The 23,494-nt window shown below is 47.0% G+C and overlaps 2 protein-coding genes across 2 annotated transcripts; both read left to right on the forward strand.

Annotated features, from left to right (window-relative positions):
* The first annotated feature begins 1,785 nt into the window (after positions 1-1,785).
* LOC115383385 (semaphorin-4E-like) lies at positions 1,786-4,594 on the forward strand. The gene is made up of 2 exons (XM_030085567.1): positions 1,786-3,721; positions 4,248-4,594. Exons 1-2 carry the CDS (start codon positions 1,786-1,788, stop codon positions 4,592-4,594), a joined length of 2,283 nt encoding a protein of 760 aa, XP_029941427.1.
* A 988-nt stretch (positions 4,595-5,582) lies between these two features.
* LOC115383033 (lys-63-specific deubiquitinase BRCC36-like) lies at positions 5,583-23,448 on the forward strand. Its single transcript, XM_030085042.1, has 2 exons — positions 5,583-5,926; positions 23,249-23,448. The coding sequence occupies exons 1-2, from the start codon at positions 5,595-5,597 to the stop codon at positions 23,367-23,369; spliced, it is 453 nt and encodes a 150-aa protein (XP_029940902.1). The 5' UTR covers positions 5,583-5,594; the 3' UTR covers positions 23,370-23,448.
* Positions 23,449-23,494: the final 46 nt, after the last annotated feature.

Below are 23,494 nucleotides of genomic sequence, written 5' to 3' on the forward strand. Positions count from 1 at the left end.
GATGAAGCTAAAAACTAGTTTAAACCTTTTTTTCTCTCAGGTTTAAACTAGTTTTTAGCTTCATCATGGCAGGCTTTACTGTTTCAGCCCTGGATTGGATTTTCACCACACGTGGAAATGAAGGAGCATCTTGAAAGCCCGAGTCTCTCAGTCAGTGCAGGTTTACTTGACATTAAATGAACCATCAGACCGGAGTCGTCAGCATCTCTCCATCAGATGTGGCCAGTTGTCTGCCAGCAGGATCAGGACTTCTGAGGGGGACACCTGGGAACTGTGTCAGCCCTCAGTTTAAACCCCCAAGCTTCCCCTAAAAGATGAATGAATGATGAAAATGAAAGTGATTCCAGCTGAGAAGCTCTTCTCACTGTCCTCTAACAGAAGAATAAACCCTACTCAACATGTTACTTCGTCTTGGTTTGACTTCTCAGACAGTTTGAAAAGCTGAATGACGGCTTCTCGTGAGTGATCATGGAACATTAGCTGGAGGGTTAAAGCGTGTCCCAAGCTGTTTAATTTGACCAAGAAATCTAATTTCAAAACATTTGATGAAACAGCTGAGCAGGATTATCAATAATCAGTAGTAGGGCTGTGATGAGACACTCAGCTCAGGAGACAAGACGAGATTTCCACTTTGCTTTAAAGAAAACTAAAATGACAAAATATATGACTGGAAAAATAGACTATTTTTATTTAAACTTTACTAGAAACTTTATTTAAATTGCAGATCACGTCCATAAATCGAGTGAAAACTTTGAAGATAAAGAGTGTATTTGACTCTGGAGAAGCATTGTGTAAATTACAATACAGAGATTTCTCAACCCGATAGATTTTTGTTTTTTCTTTTGTTTTTGTCGTTCATATTGTGGCTTCTGATCTGTTTCAGAAACTATTTCAAAGATTTGTTCTGTTTTGAAAATCTGTTTTGCCCTCTATTTCAGATCCATTAACAGCATTTTAACGTTTGGGGAATGTAAAGTTTTGGGGAATGTAAAATGTAATGCACAAAATTTATTGTGAGCATTAAAAGGTTTAACTTTTAATACATTTAAGTGTATCATAATATTCCGTTCTCCAGGTGCTGCTGTGCTCTCCACAGAGGGAGGTTCTCCTGGTTGGGCTGTTGACTCCATGGCAACAGTTGCTAAGCAACCAGCTGAAAGGCAGGCGACATATGATGACATGACAGACTTCAAAGGCACATTCAGAAATCTATTGTCTGCAGCTGAGACCAGCCAGATTCTGTTCACTCAGCACTTAGCTCTAGTGAATACCAGACGTACCGGAGAGACTTCCAAACGACAGATTTTGTTCATTCAACACTTAACTCAGCGAATACCAGAAGTACAGGAGAGACTTCCAAACGACAGATTTTGTTCTTTCAACACTTAGCTCTAGCGAATATCAGAAGTACAGGAGAAGCTTCCAAACGACAAGATGAGGATTTTCAGTTTGCTGTGGATCGTCTTCACTGCTGTGACTATAGGCATTGCTGCATGTGTCACTCCCTACAGGAGTGTCCCATTCCAAAATGTCAACGGCAAACGGTTTCAAGAACCCACCTTTGGCGATTTGAGCTCGCTCACACTGAGAGAGGACATTGACCGGCTTATCCTTGGTGCCGGAGAGCAAATACTCACGCTCAGCTCAAAGAATGTCACCAAGAAAACTGGACAGGTGTCCTGGGAAAGCAGCTCGGAAGCAAAATCCAATTGCCAGACAAAGGGAAAGAGCAGAGAGAAATGTAAAAACTTCATCACGGCCGCATACACCCTGAAAAGTGGAAAAATGCTTGTGTGTGGGACCAACGCCTTCAGCCCCTCATGTGACTACATGACAGTCACAGATGAAACCATCTCCCTGGATGGAAACCAGATGAGTGTGAAGGGAACAATACCGTTTGACCCCAGCGATCGATTCGCCTCCCTGATGAATGACGACACCCTGTTCTCTGCCACCTCTGCAAACTTTCTGGGTACAGAAATGGTGTTCCAGAAACATGGACCCAAACCTGGACAGAACGCCATCAAGACTGAAATGAAACAATCTTTGCTCAGCGAACCCAACATGATTTCCGTCAACCTCGTTGAGGCCAGCAAGGACAGTGACAATGGAGAAGATGACCAAGTCTTCCTGTTTTTCACTGAGAAAGCCATGGAACAACAGCCTGCCGACCTCCTGGTCTCCAGGGTCGCTCGTGTGTGCAAGAGTGACCTTGGAGGCAAAAAAATTCTTCAAAAGAAGTGGTCGTCGTTTATCAAAGCCCGGCTGGACTGTCCGTTTGGAGACTCATCGGCCCTCATGCAGGATGTTTTTCTTCTAAAGAGCCAAACCAACTGGAAGGACAGCATCTTTTACGCCACGTTTACGTCCAATCCGCAGCACTCTGGAGCCAGCAGCCATTCTGCTGTCTGTGCTTACAGACTGTCAGACATAAACGACGTGTTTGCCGGGAGGTTTCTGGCTGAAACCCGCACTGGAGGCTGGGTTCCATACACCGGAGCGGTGCCGTCCCCTCGCCCTGGCTCCTGCATTAACGATGAAACGAGGACTGCAGGCTTCAGCTCATCTTTGGACCTCCCAGACAATTACATGACGTTTGTGATAAAACATCCTCTGATGGAGGGGGTCGTCACACCCATCGGTGGAAAACCTCTGTTAGTCCAGTCATCAAGGAAGTTTTCCAAAATTGTGGTGGACCAAGTGACATCCCCGAAAGGACAGCAGCACCAGATGCTGCTGATCGGCACAGAGTCCGGCTGGCTGCAGAAGGCCGTGAAGCTGGACGGCGAGGAGGGACGCATCGTGGAGGAGCTGCAGCTGTTTGAAGACCCGCTGCCTGTTGACTTCCTGCAACTGTCCACAACAGGTCAGCTGTACGGCGGCACCAGCAACGCCGTGGTGCAGGTGGACGTACGAGACTGCAGCCGCTACACGTCCTGTGACGACTGCATCCTCGCCAGGGACCCGTACTGTGGCTGGGACCGGATGGAAGGGAAATGTGCCTCTGCTGCTGGAACGTCTTCCTGGTTCCAGAGTCTGACAGATGGAGACACCAGCCTGTGTCCAACTCCTGATGTGACAAAGGAACCAGAAGCTGTCGTCCTCATCAAGGACAGAGCTCAGTTCCTGCCGTGTCACCCTGATACCAACCTCCCAACCAGCTGGCGCTTTGCTGACGACATCCTCCATCCTGGTCCTCGACTCACCCCAATCAGCCAGGGTCTCATCATCACACCCTCCTCTTCAGATGCTGGTCTTTACACCTGTGAGACGCTGCAGGACATCGGGGGCAGAATGCACCGAAGGACGGTCATCCAGTACCTGGTCCAGGTTCAGGACACCTGCAACCTGGCCCCAGTTCAGGAGACCAGCACCCCGGTAGTCCCAGTTCAGGACGCCAGCACCCCGGTAGTCCCGGTTCAGGACACCAGCACCCCGGTAGTCCCGGTTCAGGACGCCAGCACCCCAGTAGTCCCGGTTCAGGACGCCAGCACCCCGGTAGTCCCGGTTCAGGACGCCAGCACCCCGGTGATCCCGGTTCAGGACGTCAGCACCCCGGTGGTCCCGGTTCAGGACGCCAGCACCCCGGTGGTCCCGGTTCAGGACGCCAGCACCCAGGTGGTCCCGGTTCAGGACACCAGCACCACGGTCACGGTTCAGGACAACAGGACCCTGGTCCGGACCCTGAAGGGGGCACTGATCACCCTGGTGGTCTTTACAGGTGTGGTGCTGATCTTCACTTTACTCTTGCTCCACCACTTGAAGAGCAGAAACCAGGGTAACAGTGAAGACAGTCCCGTTTGAGAGGAGACAGATGGAGAAAGACAGAAACAGAAGAAGAAGAAAATAAGAAAAAGAGAAAGAGAGAGAAGAGCAGGAGGAAGAAGAGGAGGAGGAAGCATGATGGACAGTGATTAGCGTTCTTGTCTCAGAGCAAGAAGGTCCTGGGTTCAGTGGGATGGGTGGGCGGGGTTGGGAGGGTTTCTTTAGAAATGTAATTTACGGTGGCCCTGAGGTGCAAAACACAACGCCAAATCAGAAAACACAACACAAAAAGACAAAACACAATGGCAAAAGAGGAAAACGGAAATCGGGGTGACATCAGTCGTCGCTGATTGGACGAAAGAACTGGTCCGTCCTTTGAATCAACCTCCCAACCAGCTGGCGCTTTGCTGACGACATCCTCCATCCTGGTCCTCGACTCACCCCAGTCAGCCAGGGTCTCATCATCACACCCTCCTCTTCAGATGCTGGTCTTTACACCTGTGAGACGCTGCAGGACATCGGGGGCAGAATGCACCGAAGGACGGTCATCCAGTACCTGGTCCAGGTTCAGGACACCTGCAACCTGGCCCCAGTTCAGGAGACCAGTACCCCGGTAGTCCTGGTTCAGGACGCCAGCACCCTGGTGGTCCCGATTCAGGACACAACCACCCGGGTCCCCGTTCAGGACAACAGGACCCTGGTCAGGACCCTGACGGGGGCACTGATCACCCTGGTGGTTTTTACAGGCTTGGTGCTGATCTTCACTTTACTCATGTTCCACCACTTGAAGAGCAGAAACCAGGGTAACAGTGAAGACAGTCCCGTTTGAGAGGAGACACATGGAGAAAGACAGAAACAGAAGAGAAGAAGAAATAAGAAAAGAGAAAAAGAGAGAAGAGCAGGAGGAAGAAGAGGAGGAGGAAGCATGATGGACAGTAAGTCAGCTTAGTAGTTTTAGTCATCGTAGTTTTACTTTTAGTGGTTTTCTTCATCAGCAAACATAAAAATACAGAAAATGACAAAAAGACAAAAATAATGTGTCGTCCGCTCAGTCTATTAACTCTTACACACATCAAACAAAACACCAAATGTGTGTATTATGGATACATGTTGAACTCTGTGTGCTTAGCTCTGGTTAAATCAGCTGGATTCAGGTCTTTAGTTATTCTAAAGGCAGTGAGGAAGACACCTGTCTGAAGAGAGCAATTCATGATATTTAGAAACTGTTAAAAGTCGTGAGAATGGGATCTAAAAGGCAGGTTGTTGGTTTTACTTTGGAGAAAAATGGACCAAAAGTCATCAATCAATCAAATCAATCTTTCAATCACTCTTCATTTGTAAAGCACTTTTCATATTCATAAGAACAACGCGAAGTGCTGAACAGAAAAATCGGTCACAAAAACGAAAAAGAACAAAAACTACACCATCACACACGCGCGCGCACACACACGCACGCACGCGCACGCACGCACGCACACACACACGCACACACACACACACACACACACACACACACACACACACACACACACACACACACACACAGACATCGGTCCCAGGTGTACACGCACACACATCAATTAAACACATACAAACAGATACACTCCCATTTTGTGTTACATGAAAGAGGAGACATTGCATGGTGCTGAGCATCATGGGAAACACCACCAGTCGGGCCGCCCACACTGGGAAAAGTCAAATGTCATTCAGACTGGGGCTCCAGCGCCCAGCACCCGACCCCGTCAGACTAAGGGAACCCGAGCACAGTAACCCACTCCTACCCGCACATCACCGTGTGGCCGTCGCACGTTGACGTGCGCACGCAGGCCATGTACCAGATGCTGGACCAGTGCTTCGTGGGCCTCATCTTCTCCTGCTTCATCGAGGACAAGAACACGAAGACGGGCCGCGTGCTGTACACCTGCTTCCAGTCCGTGCAGGCGCAGAAGGGCTCCGAGTACGAGCGCGTGGAGATCCCGGTCCACGTCGTCCCCCGCGACGCCATCGGCAAGGTGTGCCTGGAGTCCGCCGTGGAGCTGCCGCGGATCCTGTGCCAGGAGGAGCAGGACACCTACCGCAAGATCCACAGCCTGGCGCACCTGGACCCGGTCACCAAGATCCACAACGGCTCGGTCTTCACCAAGAACCTGTGCAGCCAGATGTCGGCGGCAGGCACGTGCCGTGAGCTCCAGGGTTAGGTGGGCAGACAGTCGCAAATTGTGACGGACACACCAATGACAATTTACATTTGTAGGCAGGTAAGTGCCAGCTTACTCTAACAAAATCAAGATCGTATTACACCATTAAAAAAGCTTAAACAATGACTTATAGCAGTCCCAAGACTCTCCCAATTACTTTATATCTCATGACCACACAGCGCATTCCTTGTTTGTGATCAAAACGCAAAATGAGTGAGAAAATGACAATTCGGACGCGGAGCTGTCTGCGGTGCTGAAACATCTCTCTCTCTACAGGGTCCACACCCCAACACACATTTAATGACAGAACACCTGAAAGCAACAACCAAAAACAACAAACAGGTTTATGCTCAAAGCTCTACTGCACATATGTGCTGCTCCTCTTGCCCCTAATTCATGCCAATCACACAGTTATCACAGTTAACAGATGAAGCATGAAGTGATTCTCCACTGCCCTCCTCCACTGACTGTATTCCACAAGTGAAGTTGGCTCGCAGCTGGGTGAAGCTCGTTCGCAGGTGCGCTAACTGTTAGCGGCTAACGTGACTTCATTCAGAGAGAAACCACATTTTCAGTAACATTGCTTAAAAACAAATAAACTCACTTACTTGCCTTCATGAAAATGTCGAGAGCAAACAACCATGTTGGCAGATATGGAGTCGATAGTGATGCTCCTTCATGTCACTGCTGCGACCCCCGCCGTCTGACGCCTCTTCCTTATTTCCTCAGTCTGCTCCCCGTCATTTCTTTTCCACGTGGGAAACTTCAAAAAACGGAGCTTGCCTTCTGTCCAGCTCCCATTCCGTCGATGCGACTTATTATGGCAGCCTATCACGCAACACGAGCTTCCCATTTCTGAGAAATAATGCCGCACTCAAAGACGTGAATCACAGAGTGAGACCGTGGCCTGCGAAATGGCGATTCAATCCCACAATGCAACAGAGTGACGTCACCTGAAAAGGACCGATTCACTAATTCTCCGTGAACGTATGTAGAGCATTGACTTCTTCTTCTTCTTCTTCTGTTAGATTTCCGGCAGCGTAGACGCTTACTGGCGTATTCCTGCCCCCCACAGTTCAGAACAGGATTGTACTCTCTTAAATCTTCTGATAAAGGCCAGTGGAATGAAGAAAAGCCAGCACTCTTCTCTCGACAGCTCGAGTCTCCTTCCCTTGACTGAACAGAGTTTTATAGTCCAAAGAGGAAATTCTGAAGCCTTCCAGATCTTCAGCCAGCTGCGCTCTCTCTGCCCAATACTTCTCACACTGAAAGAGGACATGTACCACAGACTCTTCTGTTCCACACTCACACAGTCCGTCCGGATGCTTCCCGACTATTTTCAGGCAGCTGACCAGGCCACAGTGTCCAAATCTCAGGCGGGTCAGTTTGACTGCGTCTCTTCTGTCATTACCCATATACACAATCTTTTCTTTGACAGATGGATGTGCTGAGTAATACAGCCTCCCTTTCACTTCACTGCTCTATTCTTCCTGCCACTGTTTTTCGAGCCCCTCCTTTATGGCACTATAAAACTCTGGTTTGCCTAAAGGCATTCTAACATTCACATTACCCCTCTGGAGCGAGTACTTTGCGAGCCTGTCAGCCACTTCATTCCCCTCTACCCCTGAATGTGCTGGGACCCAAAGGAACGCCACATCACACCCCCCTTTTTCCGCCCTGAGCAGGCTTATCAAAGCTTCATTTATGAGGTCAGCCCTGGCTTGTGATGTCCTGCTCCTCAAGGCCATCGAGGCAGCAGCTGAATCAGAGCAAATTATGACTCTGTCTGGCTTGACTGCTCGACCCACCATAATGCCCAAATTATTGCCATTATTTCAGCGGCAAACACAGATGTCCCATTTGTCACACGTAAACCTTGATGGACTTGAGGGTCCGCCACATAAATTCCACACCCAGTTCTTTGACTGTATGGATTGTAACCCAGGTGGGAAAATGGGTTTTTGCCTTAGAATATTCTTTATTAATTTCCCTAAATAATTATTCAAAATCCTTCTCGTTCTCCGTGCGTCATTACGTCACGCGGTCACGTGACGCCGTGCATCATAAAAAAGGTACCGTTTAACTCAGACGTGTTCAGTCTCCTACTTCTCCACTCCATGAGCTGATCTAGTCTTCTGATTGGTCACTGCCCAGAATCTTCACGATCATTAAATGTAACTTCCAGGCTACATAAAGTGGCGAGCCAGCCAGGAGTGGAGGAAAAAAAAGCTGAACATTTTTTTGATTTGTTTTTGGTATTTTTTATATATTGTGTAAACATGGACATATTCGAGAAACATGGTATTAAGATTTCAAATGCAGTTTTGATAAAAGAAGGGACCGAAACTAAAACGGATGACGAGGCTATCAAATTCCTAAAACAATACGGCTCCATTTCAAAGTTTGAATATATCGATGAACCGCATTCTGCTTTTCACCGTTCAATCGTGGTTGAATATAATTCGGGCGCAGCGTTGGTTTCACTACGTCCATATTTACCATATATATGCGTGTGTGACGATGGCGAGGTTTCGTATGAGATTTGGATTTGGCTACAGCCCTGCGTGAAAGAGGCAGGGAAGTTGCAGACAGAAACCTACTTGGCAGAGCTACAAAGAGTCGCAAAACTGACAGGTCAGGATTTCGCTGTTGTCCTTAATGGGGTGATGTCTCTGCTTGGTCACACTGTCACCAAGCTCCACCCCGCTGCCACTGAGGGGGAGTGCTCTCTGGTGGATAATAAGAATGGGTCTCCTGCTGTCACAGCCAGTCCGCATACTCCATCCCCGTGCCCTGCTCCTGCTTTTGATTTCTCGGCTGATCCTGCTGCTTCAGGCCACAATACTGTGCCACAGCCAACCGTCCAGCTTGATCCCACAAGCCGACATAACTCAAGACTCTCCTTGCCAGGTGTGTCTCATGCCAACCTCAATCCGCCAGAAGTCCAGCGTTATGTGGTTGAGCATATCATCAAGAATGATGATAGCACTATGCACTCCACACAGCATCTTAGAGCTTTTTCTGGGAGATCACCCAGACCTCAAACTGAGTCAGACTATGACACATGGCGGTCTGGAGTTGAGCTGTTATTGAAAGATCCTGCTGTGTCAGACCTCCAACGTTCCCGCAAGATCTTTGACAGTTTGTTGCCCCCTGCTGCTGAAATAGTTAAACATCTGAGGCCTGACACCCCACCAATGGTTTATCTGCAGACCCTTGACTCAGCATATGGCACTGTTCAAGATGGTGACGAACTATATGCAAAATTTATGGAGACGTTCCAAGACGGTGGAGAGAAACCATCCGACTATTTGCAGCGCCTGCAGGTCTCACTGAACCAGGCAGTAAAACGAGGCGGAGTTTTGGATAAAGACTCTGACCGACACCTAGTGACCCAATTCTGCCGTGGCTGTTGGGATGATTCCCTTATTGCTGCACTTCAGTTAAAGCAACGCAAACACAACCCACCATCGTTTGCCGAATTTCTGCTCCTTCTGCGAACTGAGGAAGATCGTGAAGCTGCAAAAGCCATCCGCATGAACAACATCTCGGTTCATCACGAACCAGAGCTGCAGCCCATGCACAGTATGCTGTACTCAGACGGTGCAGAAAGGGGAGAGATTGCTGTGCTCACTAATGTCACGCAGCAACTCGCTCAACAGATAGCTGACATGCAGAAAGCAACTTGCAGCCCTCACTGCTGCCCAATCAGCATCAGTCAGCCCATGCTGTCAAGCCCACACCAGGCCGTATTTAGGTGAGGGGCAGAGGGCGGGCAAGCCACCAAGAACCCCGTCTTCTGTTCCCAGAGCCGGCTACTGCTATCGGTGTGGTGAAGATGGTCATATTAAGCCACAAGTGTGATAACCCCCCAAACTTCTGCACTTGTCGCAGCCAAGAAGAAACGCTCACTGAGAAACAACAAAGATGGCAGAAATCAAGTACTCTGCAAAATACCCTTTAAACTAGGGTCAGTTCCTGTTGAGGGGCGAACTGGAACTGTTGTGGACCCACAATGTCCCACTGAGGAAAATCATGTTAAATGTCATGAAATAACCCAGGCTGCTTCTTCTGTTCCAGCTGCATTACCCAAGGGGTTGGTTGATCCGCTGCACTGCCAACATTGGGATTGCTGGTGACAAGTTTAATTGTCTTCTGGACACCGGGTCGCAGGTCACTACGATTCCAGTGTCATTCTACAACCAGCATCTTGCTGACCAACCGGTGAAATCATTGTGTGATCTACTGCAAGTTGAAGGAGCCGCAGGACAGGCAGTTCCTTATCTTGGGTATGTAGAGATGGTGGTTACATTTCCTAGTGAATTCCTGGGAGCTGATTTTGATGTTTCTACACTGGCACTTGTTGTTCCTGATGGCGAGAATCATCAGTCCCTGGTGTTGATTGGTATGAACACCTTGGAGCCGCTGTATAGCCAGTGTATGGGGAGTGAATACGCCAACTTCCAACCAGCTGCCCATGGTTACAGAGCAGTGCTTAAACTGCTGCAGATCCGCCACCAACAGCAACTGGTGGGCAGTGACAGTGTTGTGAGGTTAGCTGGCAAGTCCCCAGTCCTGATTCCTGCTGGTCACACCACCCGTGTCGATGGCTCTATCCACACCAGCATGTTGTTATCTGACCAATGGGCGCTGGTGGAGCATCCAGCTTCGCCACTGCCGGGTGGGCTGTGTGTGCAGAACTCATTGATTATGCTCCCAGATCAATCTCATGAGAAGATCCCAGTCATTCTTAGTAATGAGTCAGATCAGGATGTGACCATTCCACCTCTCTCTATCATTGCTGAACTTGCAGTTGCACCCCAAATTCTATTGCATACATTGTCATATCGTTCATCAGAACGTTCCCCTATTCTGAAGTTAGAATTCGGAGATTCTCCTATTCCTCCAGAGTGGAAGACCAGAATCACTGAGAAGCTTAATGAGATCCCTGATGTTTTTGCTCTCAGTGACATGGACTTCGGACGCACAGACAAGGTGCTTAAACTATGCTTAAACTATGCTTAAACTCCATTTAAGCATAGGGCCAGACCTATCCACCCTCGAGACATTGAGGCGGTCCGTCAGCATTTGAGAGGCTTGCTGGAAGCTGGAGTTATTCGTGAATCTGAGTCGTCATTTTCATCACCAATTGTCGTGGTCCGTAAGAAGAATGGTAACATACGATTATGCATTGATTATCGAAAGCTGAACCTGCAGACAGTTAAAGACGCATATCCCCTGCCAAACCTGGAGGAGTCGCTGTCTGCCCTGTCTGGTTCTAAGTGGTTCAGTGTTCTTGATTTGAAATCTGGGTATTATCAAATCGAAATGCATGAAGAAGACAAAGCAAAAACTGCTTTTGTGACACCCCTCGGATTTTGGGAATTTAATCGGATGCCCCAAGGAATAACCAATGCTCCATCTACTTTTCAACGGTTGATGGAGAAGAGCATGGGAGATCTTCATTTGAAGGAAGTTTTAGTTTTCCTTGATGATCTCATTATTTTTTCAGATACGCTGGAGGAACATGAGCGGAGGTTACTGCGAGTACTGCAGCGCTTGAAGGAATTCGGGTTGAAGCTCTCTCCTGAAAAGTGCAAGTTTTTACAGAAATCGGTTAAATATCTGGGGCACATTGTCTCAGAGAAGGGAGTTGAGACTGATCCAGAGATGATCATTGCTTTGAAATCCTGGCCAATTCCTAGAACTTTAAAGGAGCTTAAATCTTTTTTGGGGTTTGCCAGTTATTACAGGAGGTTTTTAAAAGGCTATTCCACCATTGCAAAGCCGCTAAACGACCTGACGCGTGGTTATGCGCCTGCCTCCAGAGCCCAGACGAGGTCTAGTCCATCTAAAGCCCAGGACCCGAAACAGCCTTTCGGAGAGCGATGGTCGTCAGCCTGCCAGGTTGCATTTGAGACGCTCATTGAGAAGTTGACCAGTTCCCCTGTTCTTGGTTTTGCTGATCCGAAACTGCCATATATCCTACACACTGATGCCAGCACTACTGGGCTTGGTGCAGCTTTGTATCAGGAACAGGAGGGCCATCTGAGAGTATATGCCAGCCGTGGTCTTTCAGAGAGCGAATCGAGGTATCCTGCGCACAAATTAGAGTTTCTTGCATTAAAGTGGAGTGTGTGTGAAAAGTTTCATGACTATCTGTACGGGGCCAACTTTGTGGTGGTGACTGACAACAACCTGCTCACTTACCTGTTAACAACAGCAAAGTTGGATGCTGCCAGTCACAGATGGCTTGCGGCTTTGTCCACTTACACTTTCAGGCTCCAGTATCGAGCTGGGAAGCAGAACCTCGATGCCGACGCTTTGTCTCGTCGCCCTCACAGCCACACTACTGACCAGGCAACTCAGAAAGACAGGGATCTGATCAACAAGTTCGTTGGAGAACATGTCATCGAGCCTGGTGAGGTGGAAGAGCTTGATTCAGCTGTTGTCTCTGCCATTTGTCACCGCTGTCTTGTTACCAGCCAGCCGAGCAGCTGGGCAGAGAGCCCCATCGCCCTCGCTGAGTCTTTGAGCCTGTCAGCTCAGGCCATTCCTGACTGCTATGCCAGTGAGGACCTCCATGGTCTACCAGTCATTCCCTCCGTGTCACATCAGGACCTCAGGGAGAAGCAACGTGCTGACCCTGTGATTCGTGAGGTCATCCACCAGATGGAGACTGGGGAGAAAGTTTCTTCAACAACGAGGCAGGAGCTTCCAGATATTGTGTTGTTGTTGAGTTAGCTTAACCGCCTTGAGCTGCAGGAGGATATCTTGTACCGGAGGAGACAAGATGGGGAACAAGTCTTTTTCCAGCTGGTGCTGCCAGAGGATCAGAGGTCGGTTGTCTTCAAAAGCTTGCATGATGACATGGGCCACATGGGCATCGAGCGGACCATAGACCTTATACGCTCCCGTTTTTTCTGGCCTCGCATGGCAGCTGATATTGAAGCTAAGATCAAGGCCTGTAACCGTTGTGTGAGACGCAAGGCACCAGAAAGATCGTGTAACCTACATGTAACTGTTGAACTCCGGGCTGTGATCCAATCAGAAGACTCTGTTCGCTCTAGGAGTGGAGAGTGAAAGTCTGAACGCAGGTTGGTTGTAGTGATGGTACCCTTTTATATAATTGTACAAGCAGACAAACAAAACAACAGACAAAAAAACACAAACAATAAATTGATAATTATAGAAAACCAAATGAACGTTCAACAAGAAAAAAAACTATATACACGCATACGTCACGCAATGCAGCACGTCATTGTCCACTGGAAAACACACAAATAGGATTTGTGTGTCAGATGGGAAAAGCAACCAGTTCAGGTCCCACTTGTGAGTGTCCAGGGGAAAATCCAAATTGGGGAAAGGGATGTACTGATTGAGAAGTGGCCTGTGAATGAGTTGCAGGGGCAGAACGAGGGCAGCTGCAGTGTGATGTATCCTACCAGCCTGACCAGGGCAGAGTAGAACAGCGCAGGGCAGAGCAGGACAGAGCAAGGTCCACACTTGGTCTGTTTCTCCAAGTTCCTCAGGCTCTCGTGCCTGACTGGGCTTTCTGGCTCGCCATCGACACCTGGCCTGTATCAAAACAGGTCCAGTGAGGTCAAATGTGTACACTTATCAAAATAACTTGTACGAAATAACATACTGTTATAAATACAACCAATCCCATATTGTACAATATAATATCCATTATAAAATCCGATTTGAATAAATATAAATACAGTCAGTGTTCAAATATCACACAATCAAAGTGCAAAAACAGCTCCAGTGATCAGCTGGGCTGTGCATGATAAACACCAGCTTCACACAGAAACCGGCTTTAAAGTGCATATTTCATATCATAGTCACCAGACAGGTGATTAATCGTCCAATAAATAAATAACAGTGTTTCAGTTCTTTTAACATTGACATATCCGGAACATAGGCAGCGTAACTGAATGAATGAATGGAGCTTCGTATGAATGGAGGCTAATGCTAATGCTAGTGCGACTCACCAATTCCGACGGTTGTTCTCTGCACGGCTCGGCTACAGACGGCCGACGGCTCTGGCAATCAGCTCCTATGATCCGACATGCACTGTGTTAAGTCTCATGATGATCAGCTTTGATTTAAGCGAGCAACGCTCCGACATACCTGCTGCTTCCCCCTTCCAAACGTGCCCCCAACGCGACTAGCGGCCGCCAGCTGCAGCCTGTGTTTGTAGACTGCTATTGGGCGCGCTTCGTCACGTGACCGCGTGACGTCACGGCACGGTGCGGAAGAAATAACTTTTTTTTATGAGGAAAACCAAGAGAGAAAGGGCTTTTCTCACCTGGGTTACAATCGGCACCTCTGGTTAACATCAAGACCACTCGTCCTTTGGAGTTACTTTGTATGAAAAACCCTAAAGTACTCTTTGATACAATTAACTCTTTCATTTGCCCTGCTGCTCCTGTCACCCCCGTTTTCATCGAAGCTGACAGTCATGCTTTCCTGAATTTTTTCGCTGATAAAATCAAGAAGCTCAAGGACAACATGCCACCCCCTCAGTGTGGTGCCTCGGCTGCTGCTGAGCCTATCTCCAGCTTGTGGTTCACCTTCGAGTCTGTAACTCTTGCTGATGTTCTGGCTCTGGTAAACAAGACGAAACTTTCACCCTGTCCCTCTGACGTCATTCCCTGTAGACTGTTTCCAGAGGTTCTAGAGGCAGTTGGTCCCTCGGTCACTGAAATGATAAACCTCTCGCTGTCATCAGGTGTGTTCCCGAATGCCTTCAAGCACGCCACTGTGGAGCCTCTTCTAAAAAAAGGAGGTTTAGACCCGGCAGACCGAAATAGTTATAGGCCCATCTCCAAGCTGCCATTTCTGTCAAAGATTCTTGAGAAGGTGGTCTGCAACCAGCTGTCTTCCTACCTTGACCAATACAACCTCTTCGACAAATTCCAATCTGGCTTCCGTAAGCACCACTCCACAGAAACAGCCCTACTAAAAGTGTCCAGTGACATAATGATGTCTGCCGATTCGGGCAATTGCACCGTACTAGTTCTCTTGGATCTGTCCTCAGCGTTTGACACTGTTGACCATCAGGTCCTGTTATGTAGACTGAGGGACCATGTGGGACTGTCGGGGTTGGTTCTTCAGTGGTTCACTTCATATCTGTCTGGACGCAGCTTTTGTGTGTCTATAAACCAGGTTAAATCAGAGTCCATGAATCTGGCGTGTGGGGTGCCTCAAGGCTCTGTCCTGGGCCCTATTTTATTTTTATTGTACCTGCTCCCCCTGAGTAACATAATCCAAAGGTTCAAGGATGTCTCCTACCACTTATATGCTGACGACATCCAGCTCTATTGTTCTTTTAAGCTGGATGGGTTACAGAAGCTCGATTCCTTTTTCCACTGCCTGGCAGATATAAAACAATGGCTTAGCGAAAATTCTCTCCAACTTAACGCTGACAAAACTGAAACACTCATCATTGCCCCTGATGTCTCAATCCCAGGGATCAAACAGTACCTTGGTGACCTAGGGCAGTCTGCTAAATCCAGTCTTAGAAATCTGGGTGCTTTCTTTGATAATGACATGTCTCTCGTAGAGCACTGCAAGCAGCTGACGAGAAACTGTTTCTTTCAACTAAGAAAAATCTCTAAACTTTGGAAAATGGTCTCATTCAATGATTTAGAGCTCATCATTCATGCTTTTGTCTCATCGCGTTTAGACTACTGCAATAGCTTGTTTTCATGTTTGAACAAGAAGGAGCTTTCAAAGTGCAAATCGTGCCAAACTCTGCAGCGAGAATTCTGACCCGCACAAACAGATGGACCCACATATCTCCCATTTTGAAGAAGCTTCACTGGCTGCCAGTCTTTTATAGAGTTAACTTTAAGATTTTGGTTTTAACATTCTGGGCCTTGCACGACCAAGCTCCCTCTTATATTCGCGATCTGCTCCAGCCTTACTCCCCTGCGAGGGCTTTAAGGTCTGCGGACCAGAATCTCTTAAAGGTGCCGCGTACCCGCTTTAAGACCAGAGGAGCCCGATCGTTCCAGGCCGTTGCTCCCAGGCTCTGGAACGATCTCCCGCTCTCTCTTCGATCAGTTGTGACTGTTGACACTTTTAAGTCACAACTTAAAACCTTTTTATTCTCTCAAGCATTTGCTTAGTTTTTCGGGCCTGTTTTTGATCACATTTTTAGTGCTGCTTATTTATGTATGTGTATTTAATTGTTGTCTTATTTATGTATGCTGTGAAGCACCTTGTGCTTTTTGTCTGTGAAAGGTGCTATATAAATAAACTTTACTTACTTACTTACTTACTTACTTACTATTTGTCACTTGAACCTGATCAAAGTAACGTGAAAGACATTCTAGTTTTCACTGATCACTTTACAAAGTTTTCGGTGGCTATTCCCACACCTAACCAGAAGGCAAAGACAGTAGCAAAATGTCTATGGGAGAACTTCACAGTGTGTTATGGAATACCAGAGCGTCTTCACACAGATCAAGGGCCTGATTTTGAGTAAAAATTGATCAGAGAACTTTGTCAACTCGCTGGTATCATCAAGACCAGGACCACCCCTTACCATCCTCGGGGAAACCCAGTTGAGAGATTCAACCGGACCCTGCTCAACATGCTCGGGACTTTGGAGCACAAGCAGAAGGCCCGATGGAAGGACTATGTGAAACCGTTAGTGCACGCTTACAACTGCACGCGGAATGACGTTACTGGTTTCACACCGTATGAATTGATGTTCGGTCGTTCCCCACGTCTTCCAGTAGATCTAGCTTTTGGGTTACCTGTACGAGAGAGTAAGTCTGTTTCCCATTCTCAGTATGTTGAGAACCTGCGGTCCAGACTGGAAGAAAGTTTCCAGTTGGCTTCACAAAATGCTGCAAGAACAGGTGAAAGAAATAAAGCTCGCTTCGATCAGCGAGTCACTCCATCGAGTCTTCAGGAGGGTGATCGCGTTTTGGTGCGAAATGTCAGACTTCGTGGCAAGCACAAGCTTGAGGACAAGTGGGAGAGAGATGTGTACGTCGTCGTGAAACGTGCGAGGGACCTGCCTGTACATACAGTACGGCCAGAGAATAAGGCAGATGGGCCAACTCGTACACTGCACCGAGACTTGCTTCTCCCATGTCCCTTTTTGCCAACCTGTGGTGATGTAGACCCTGTACCAGTCACGCCACCACGTCATCCTCAGACACGGAGTCAGAAACAAACCAGTGTTGATGCAGCTGAAGATCTGGTCGAGGAGGAAGATGAATGGGATGTGCCTCAAGTCCAGATCCGTCCAGCCACATTCCTGTTCAAAAGCTCACCGGTGTCTTCAGTGAATCCTGTGGGTTCTAGTCCAGAAGCTTTGCCCTTGCTTGTCTGTGGTGAATCCCCTGCTGAGCCTGACGCTTCTTCATCTGTAGTAGAAGAGCTTGAGCCTGTGGAAAATGTATCTGAGTGTGAGGGAATACTACCACCTTGTGTTCCTGAAGAACCAGTGCTCGCTGGCCAAGCAGAGATGTCACCCAGCCAAAATGAGCAGTTATTCAGTCCACAGGAAGTACCGATTGAAACCTCAAATGTACCTGATCCGGTTGTCGATGCGATCCCTGTTGTCCGACAGTCTAGTCGGCAGCGTCAGCCTCCTAATCGTCTTCAGTATGCGGCGTTAGGTAATCTGGTTATTTCAGTTGTGCAGACACTATTTCATGGCTTCATCGATGCTTATAGTAATGCGCTTAGCACCGCTGCAGCAACTGATCTCGTGCCGTCCCGTATTTATGAAGTTTAGCATGCACCGGGAGTTGCATGATCTAAAGCGGGGAGGATGTAACCCAGGTGGGAAAATGGGTTTTTGCCTTAGAATATTCTTTATTAATTTCCCTAAATAATTATTCAAAATTATTTAGGGAAATTAATAAAGAATATTCAAAGACACTGTTATTTATTATTATAAAGGCAAATTATTCCAAAAAAAAAAAAGAAGGGCAAAAAAAAAAAAAAAAAAAAAGAAATGGGCCGCACGGTGGCGCAGTGGTTAGTGCTCTTGCCTCACAGCAAGAAGGTCCTGGGTACAAATACCGGCCGGGGCTCGGAGCCTTTCTGTGTGGGGATTGCATGTTCTCCCCGTGTGTGTGTGGGTTCCCTCCGGGTACTCCGGCTTCCTCCCACGGTCCAAAAACATGCATGGTAGTTTAATTGATCACCCTAAATTGCCCCTAGGTATGAATGCGTGAGTGAATGGTTGTTTGTCTATATATGTCAGCCCTGCGACAGACTGGCGAACTGTCCAGGGTGTACCCCGCCTTCGCCCACAGCAGCTGGGATTGGCTCCAGCCACCCGCGACCCCGAAAGGGATAAAGCAACAGAAAATGAATGAATGAATTATTCAAAATCCTCCTCGTTCTCCGCGCGTCATTACGTGACGCCGTGCGTCCAATCACGATCTATAAACACCGGTGGCCGGCTGGCACCCGGAAGTAATGAGAGGGGCGCACGACGGACAGGGACGCTGCCGGAGCAGTTTACCGGAGCCGCGGTGCTGTGTGGAAGCCAGCTGTGCGTGATCAATCTGAGGAGTTGGCCAGGTCGATGGCGAGCCGCTAGGCCCGAGCTGAAAGCTGCACCTGAGAAGCAAGTCTGAGTGGAACCCAATCTGCTCAGGTTGGGTTGGTAGGACGGCTTCTACCCTGCAGCTTGATCTCCTTGTCCTTTTTGCAACCTATCTCTGGGCCACCTTTCTATCATTTCATTTCCCCTCCTAAACCCTTGGACTTTCCTCTGGACGTTTCACAGTGGACTCAAGAACTGTGTTGCTCCGTCTCTGACGGGACCCTCATTGATCCCCGGCTGGGTGATCAACAATCAAGAACCAGCGTTGGTGTCCGCTGTCGACACTGATTTGTTTGTACGAAGATCACTTCATTGGTTAAGGCTTCATTGTTTCTTTTGTTTTTCACTTATGTTTGTTGTTTGTCTGTGGTGTTGCATTTATATAAAAAAGGTACCGCTTAACTCAGACGTGTTCAGTCTCCTACTTCTCCACTCCACGAGCTGATCTAGTCTTCTGATTGGTCACTGCCCAGAATCTTCACGATCATTAAATGTACCTTCCCGGCTACAGGATCCTTAGAACCATCCGTAAAGATTTGTAAATCCTTCAACCTGAGAGCTAGAGATGCCTTCCCTCTGCTTCCAGTCTAGCAGTGTTAGGTCTACAATAGGCTCTGGGAGCAGCCACATTGGCACAACTGACCAAAATGCATGTATCAGGCCTTTGTCTTTGTCTAGTCCCACTCTCCCAGCCAATTCTCCAGCTCCAGATAGGAAGTTTCCTTTCTTCCTCCCATCGGAGAACTCCCAATTTTCATTAATCACTGAGAGACTCAGGCTACTACCATTTAGTTTTGCCCAATAATGCAAACCTAATTTGCTACGCCTAATTCTAAGTGACCACTCTCCCATTTCAACTAACAGAGCAGAGATGGGCGTTGTACAAAAGGCCCCGCAGCATGTTCTTAAAGCCCTCGCTTGGACGACATCAAGTTTGTCCAGAGTGGACTTCGCGGCAGACCCATAAACAAAGCTCCCATAGTCTGTTGCTGACCTAATCATCGCTTGATATATCATGAGCATGGTCCCCCTCTCTGCTCCCCAGTCACTCCCAGCCAGACACCGAAGAATGTTTATCATCTTTTCACATTTACTCTAAACCTTTCCTATGTGGATTTTCCAGGTGAGTCTTTCATCTAGCCACATTCCCAAGAACTTGAATTCTTTAACCCGCTCTAAGGGGGCCCCATACAATTTCAGTTGGGTTTGAGGGATTCATTCATTCATTCATTTTCCGCCGCTTTATCCCTTTCGGGGTCGCAGGTGGCTGGAGCCGATCCCCGGTTTGAGGGATTTTCTTTTTAAAACCGAACACCATGAAATTGCTTTTAGTAACAGATATTTTAAAACTCCACTTATTTGCCCATTCCTCTATTGCTTTTAATCCTTCCTGCATTTTCTTAAATAAGAACTTTACATTCCTGTCTCTCTTCCATATGGCCCCATCATCTGCAAAAAGTGACCTCCCGACCCCTTGCCCCACATTTTTAAATATATCATTTATCATGACATTGAAGAGGACTGGACTGATAACTGACCCCTGTGGGGTGCCATTCTCTATGTCAACCGTCTCAGAGAAAGTTCCCCCCACTCTAACCTGAATTGTTCTTGCGATGAGAAAATCCTTTATCCAGTTAAGCATCCTCCCCCTCACTCCTGCATCATAAAGTTTAATTAAAACACCTTCCTTCCATACTGAATCATAGGCCTTTTCAATGTCGAAAAACACTCCAACTACAGCCTCCTTATTTGCCATGGCTTTCCTTATCTCAAGGTCCAGGACTGAGAGTCCACAGAGTCTACAGAGTCCATTGCTCCTCTTCCAATTCTGAAACCATTTTGATAATTCACAAAAAATTAACTGGTTTCTAGAAAGTACACAAGCCTGTTGGTTATCATACGTTCCATTATTTTACACAGCACCGATGTCAGCACAATAGGACGATATGAATCGGGCTTTGAGGCATTCTTTCCTGGCTTCAGAATTGGAATAATTACAGCATGCTTCCACTCCATAGGTAAGCTTCCTGACTCCCATATGATATTAAATAACATTAAAAGTTCTTCAAGCACAGTATCATTTAGATGCTTGAACATCTCATAACACAGCCTATCTTTTCCTGGGGCAGTGTTGGCTCCGGCCTGAATAGCCTCCTTCAATTCTTTAAGAGAGAAGAACAGATTGAAGGAGCCACTATTTTCATGACAATAGTTTAGCTTCCATTTTTCTTGTCTTAATATTTCAGCTCTACTCCTCAACCCTTCTTCTCCCAATATAGCTAAGTTGTGGACTGCCTGAAATGCTTTAACAAGCATGTTAGCTCTCTCTATGTTGCTTACAGCCTCCCTCGTTCCATCATTCAGTACTGGCACTATGTACTTTTTAAATTTCCCTGACATTCTGTGAACACTGGACCAAACTTCCTTAATAGGAGTGTCGGGGCCTATCGTACCACAATACTTCCTCCAACATCCCCTCTTGGCATCTTTAATAGTTCTCCTAGCGACAGCTCTTAACCTTTTGTATTCTACTGCATTTATAAGAGTAGGATATTTCCTAAACTTTCGATAAGCCCTGTTTCTATTTTTAATGGCTGCATCACAGTCCTTATTCCACCAAGGAACAGCTACTCTGCCTTCGGGACTCTGCCTTTGAGGAATTGAGTTTAGTGACGCTCCCAGCACCATTGAGGAAAAGGACTGATTAAAGGAGTCTATTGTCCCGTCACTTTCAACTTCCCCCACTAGGGCCGCAGTCTCCTCTTCAAACTTACCCCACTGGGCAAGAGCAAAATTAAACGCTTTAGGCCTTTCTTCCATTTCCTCTGATAAATTCCTGCCAAACCTACTCCAGATAGGGAAATGATCACTGCCCATTATGTTTCCATCTAAGGGATCCCACTCCCCAACTCCAGCTAGCTCTGGAGATGCAAGAGTAAGATCAATACATGACAATCTACCTTAGAGCATTGGCTTAGCAGAGTAACGTAAAAAAGGCAGCGCAGCCATCTGCCTTTTTGCGTAGGGGAGAGCGGGGTAATTTGTGCCAAGGGGCAAGTAGTGTCACCCCTATTATTTAGAAAACCAGAGTAGTTTTTGGTCATGTGACCACATATTTTTGAAGAGGCGTCCATTCTGCTCATCTTTCAAAAAAAGGGAGACACGTGGCTTGAGAGGTAAGCACATTTAAGCTCAAAAAACATTTTTTTGCCCTCCAAAGTAAAATTTCCATGGTTAAGGTTTTTTGATTGCTGTGTTTGAACAATTATAGAAAACTTTGAAAACATTTCACACACGTTTTATTGCTTTAGTAAGCTACATCATGAGTCTATACAGTTAACATGATGCTAGCTCAGAACAGCTGGGGGATGCATTTTTTTCAAAATGGTGGGCCTGGGGTAGTTTGTACCAAAGGACCTGGGGTAAGTTGTGCCACTGGCACAACTTAACCTAACTTATGATTATTTACTATATATTACTTTATTGCATTTTCTTGTTATTGTACATCTTATTCTTCCATTTGATCACTAAAACTATGAGTCATTCTTAATTTCAGATCAAAATCCATCATGTCTCGCAGATACAAAAGGAAGACAGACAGGGTTCCAACTTTTCAAAGTTTCTGAAACAAAGTTATGAGGCCTGTTGATGGAAAGTCCTTCTTCACGTTTAGACAGAATGATGAAGGAGTCATCTCTTGACGTGATGTGCTTAAAAAATTTCCCACACCATAAAAGCGTGGTGATAGAGCCAGAAGGGAGCGCAAGTTCATATTCCACTGCAGCACTGACAAGTGGAATGTCCAGTAGTAGGTCGAATCTGTGAAGATATTCAGATGCAGTCAGGTGCTCATTTTTGATTTTTTCTTTTGTTCTGAGCATGTGTTCATGTGGCACTGGGCCTTGCTGAAGCAAATTGGCCTTTGATGATGCTAAAACTTAAATAAGCATTAAACAAGTACTTTGTATTGAATTTGTCTTGTTTTTATCGAGCATTATCATTTTTGATATTAAAATGATCTTTTTTACTTCAGTTATCAGTGGCACAATTTACCCCAGTGTATTCTGACTAATGGCACAATTTACCCCGCACTTGGGGTAAGTTGTGCCACAAAACCACTTTTTTTCCAAAGCTATATTTCTCACACAGTTTATTTAAGATCCAAAGTGATTGGTCCCAGGGATGCACAACATCCTAAACTGTATGAACATATTTTAGTTGCAGGCATTCCTGTAATCCTTTTGTGTAAAAGGAACTTTAAGTAAAAATTGGCACTACTTACCCCACTCTCCCCTACATGATTTTTAGATGGTGAAACCGACTGCGCCTGCGCGAACCCAAATCATTGCGACGACTTGACAGATAAAGGCAGAGCAGCGCTGTGCCTTCAGGAGAGGGCGTGGCCTTCACTGTAATACAGCTGGAGGGGAAATTACTTGTGCAGCTTCTCTGCTTGGCCAGGAGGAGTCTGTGTTGAGTCATTTTTACTGGGCTGAAAAGCACTAAATGCTGTCACTTTCAAACCGAAAGGGTCTATATATAGTACTATATCGGGAATTAAAATTTGAAAATTTATATGTAAAATAATAATAATAAAGCAATTGAAAAAAATTAGAAAAACTAATTATGAAAATGGAATGAATTCATTTTTCCCAATCAGCCCAGGGTAGGCAGTGCCTACCCTGACTGCACGTCACTGGTCGGCGGTGAGCAGCCCGCTGCTGCAGTGGCTGGAGGACCGGCTGGAGCAGAACCGGCAGAGCATCGTGGACCTGCAGCGGGAGAAGGAGAGGCTGGAGCGGGAGCTGGCCGCTCTGTGAGTCCGCTGCAGGGCTCCTCTGGAGGACCGGCCGGGGGAGGACCAGCAGGACCAGCGGGACGTCATGGACCTGCAGCTGGACCACATTCTGCCTCTGCCTTCTGTTGATCTCTTTGTACAAACTGA

Source organism: Salarias fasciatus (genome assembly GCF_902148845.1).
Source record: "Salarias fasciatus chromosome 7 unlocalized genomic scaffold, fSalaFa1.1 super_scaffold_4, whole genome shotgun sequence".
NCBI classification, from domain to species: Eukaryota; Metazoa; Chordata; class Actinopteri; order Blenniiformes; family Blenniidae; genus Salarias; species Salarias fasciatus.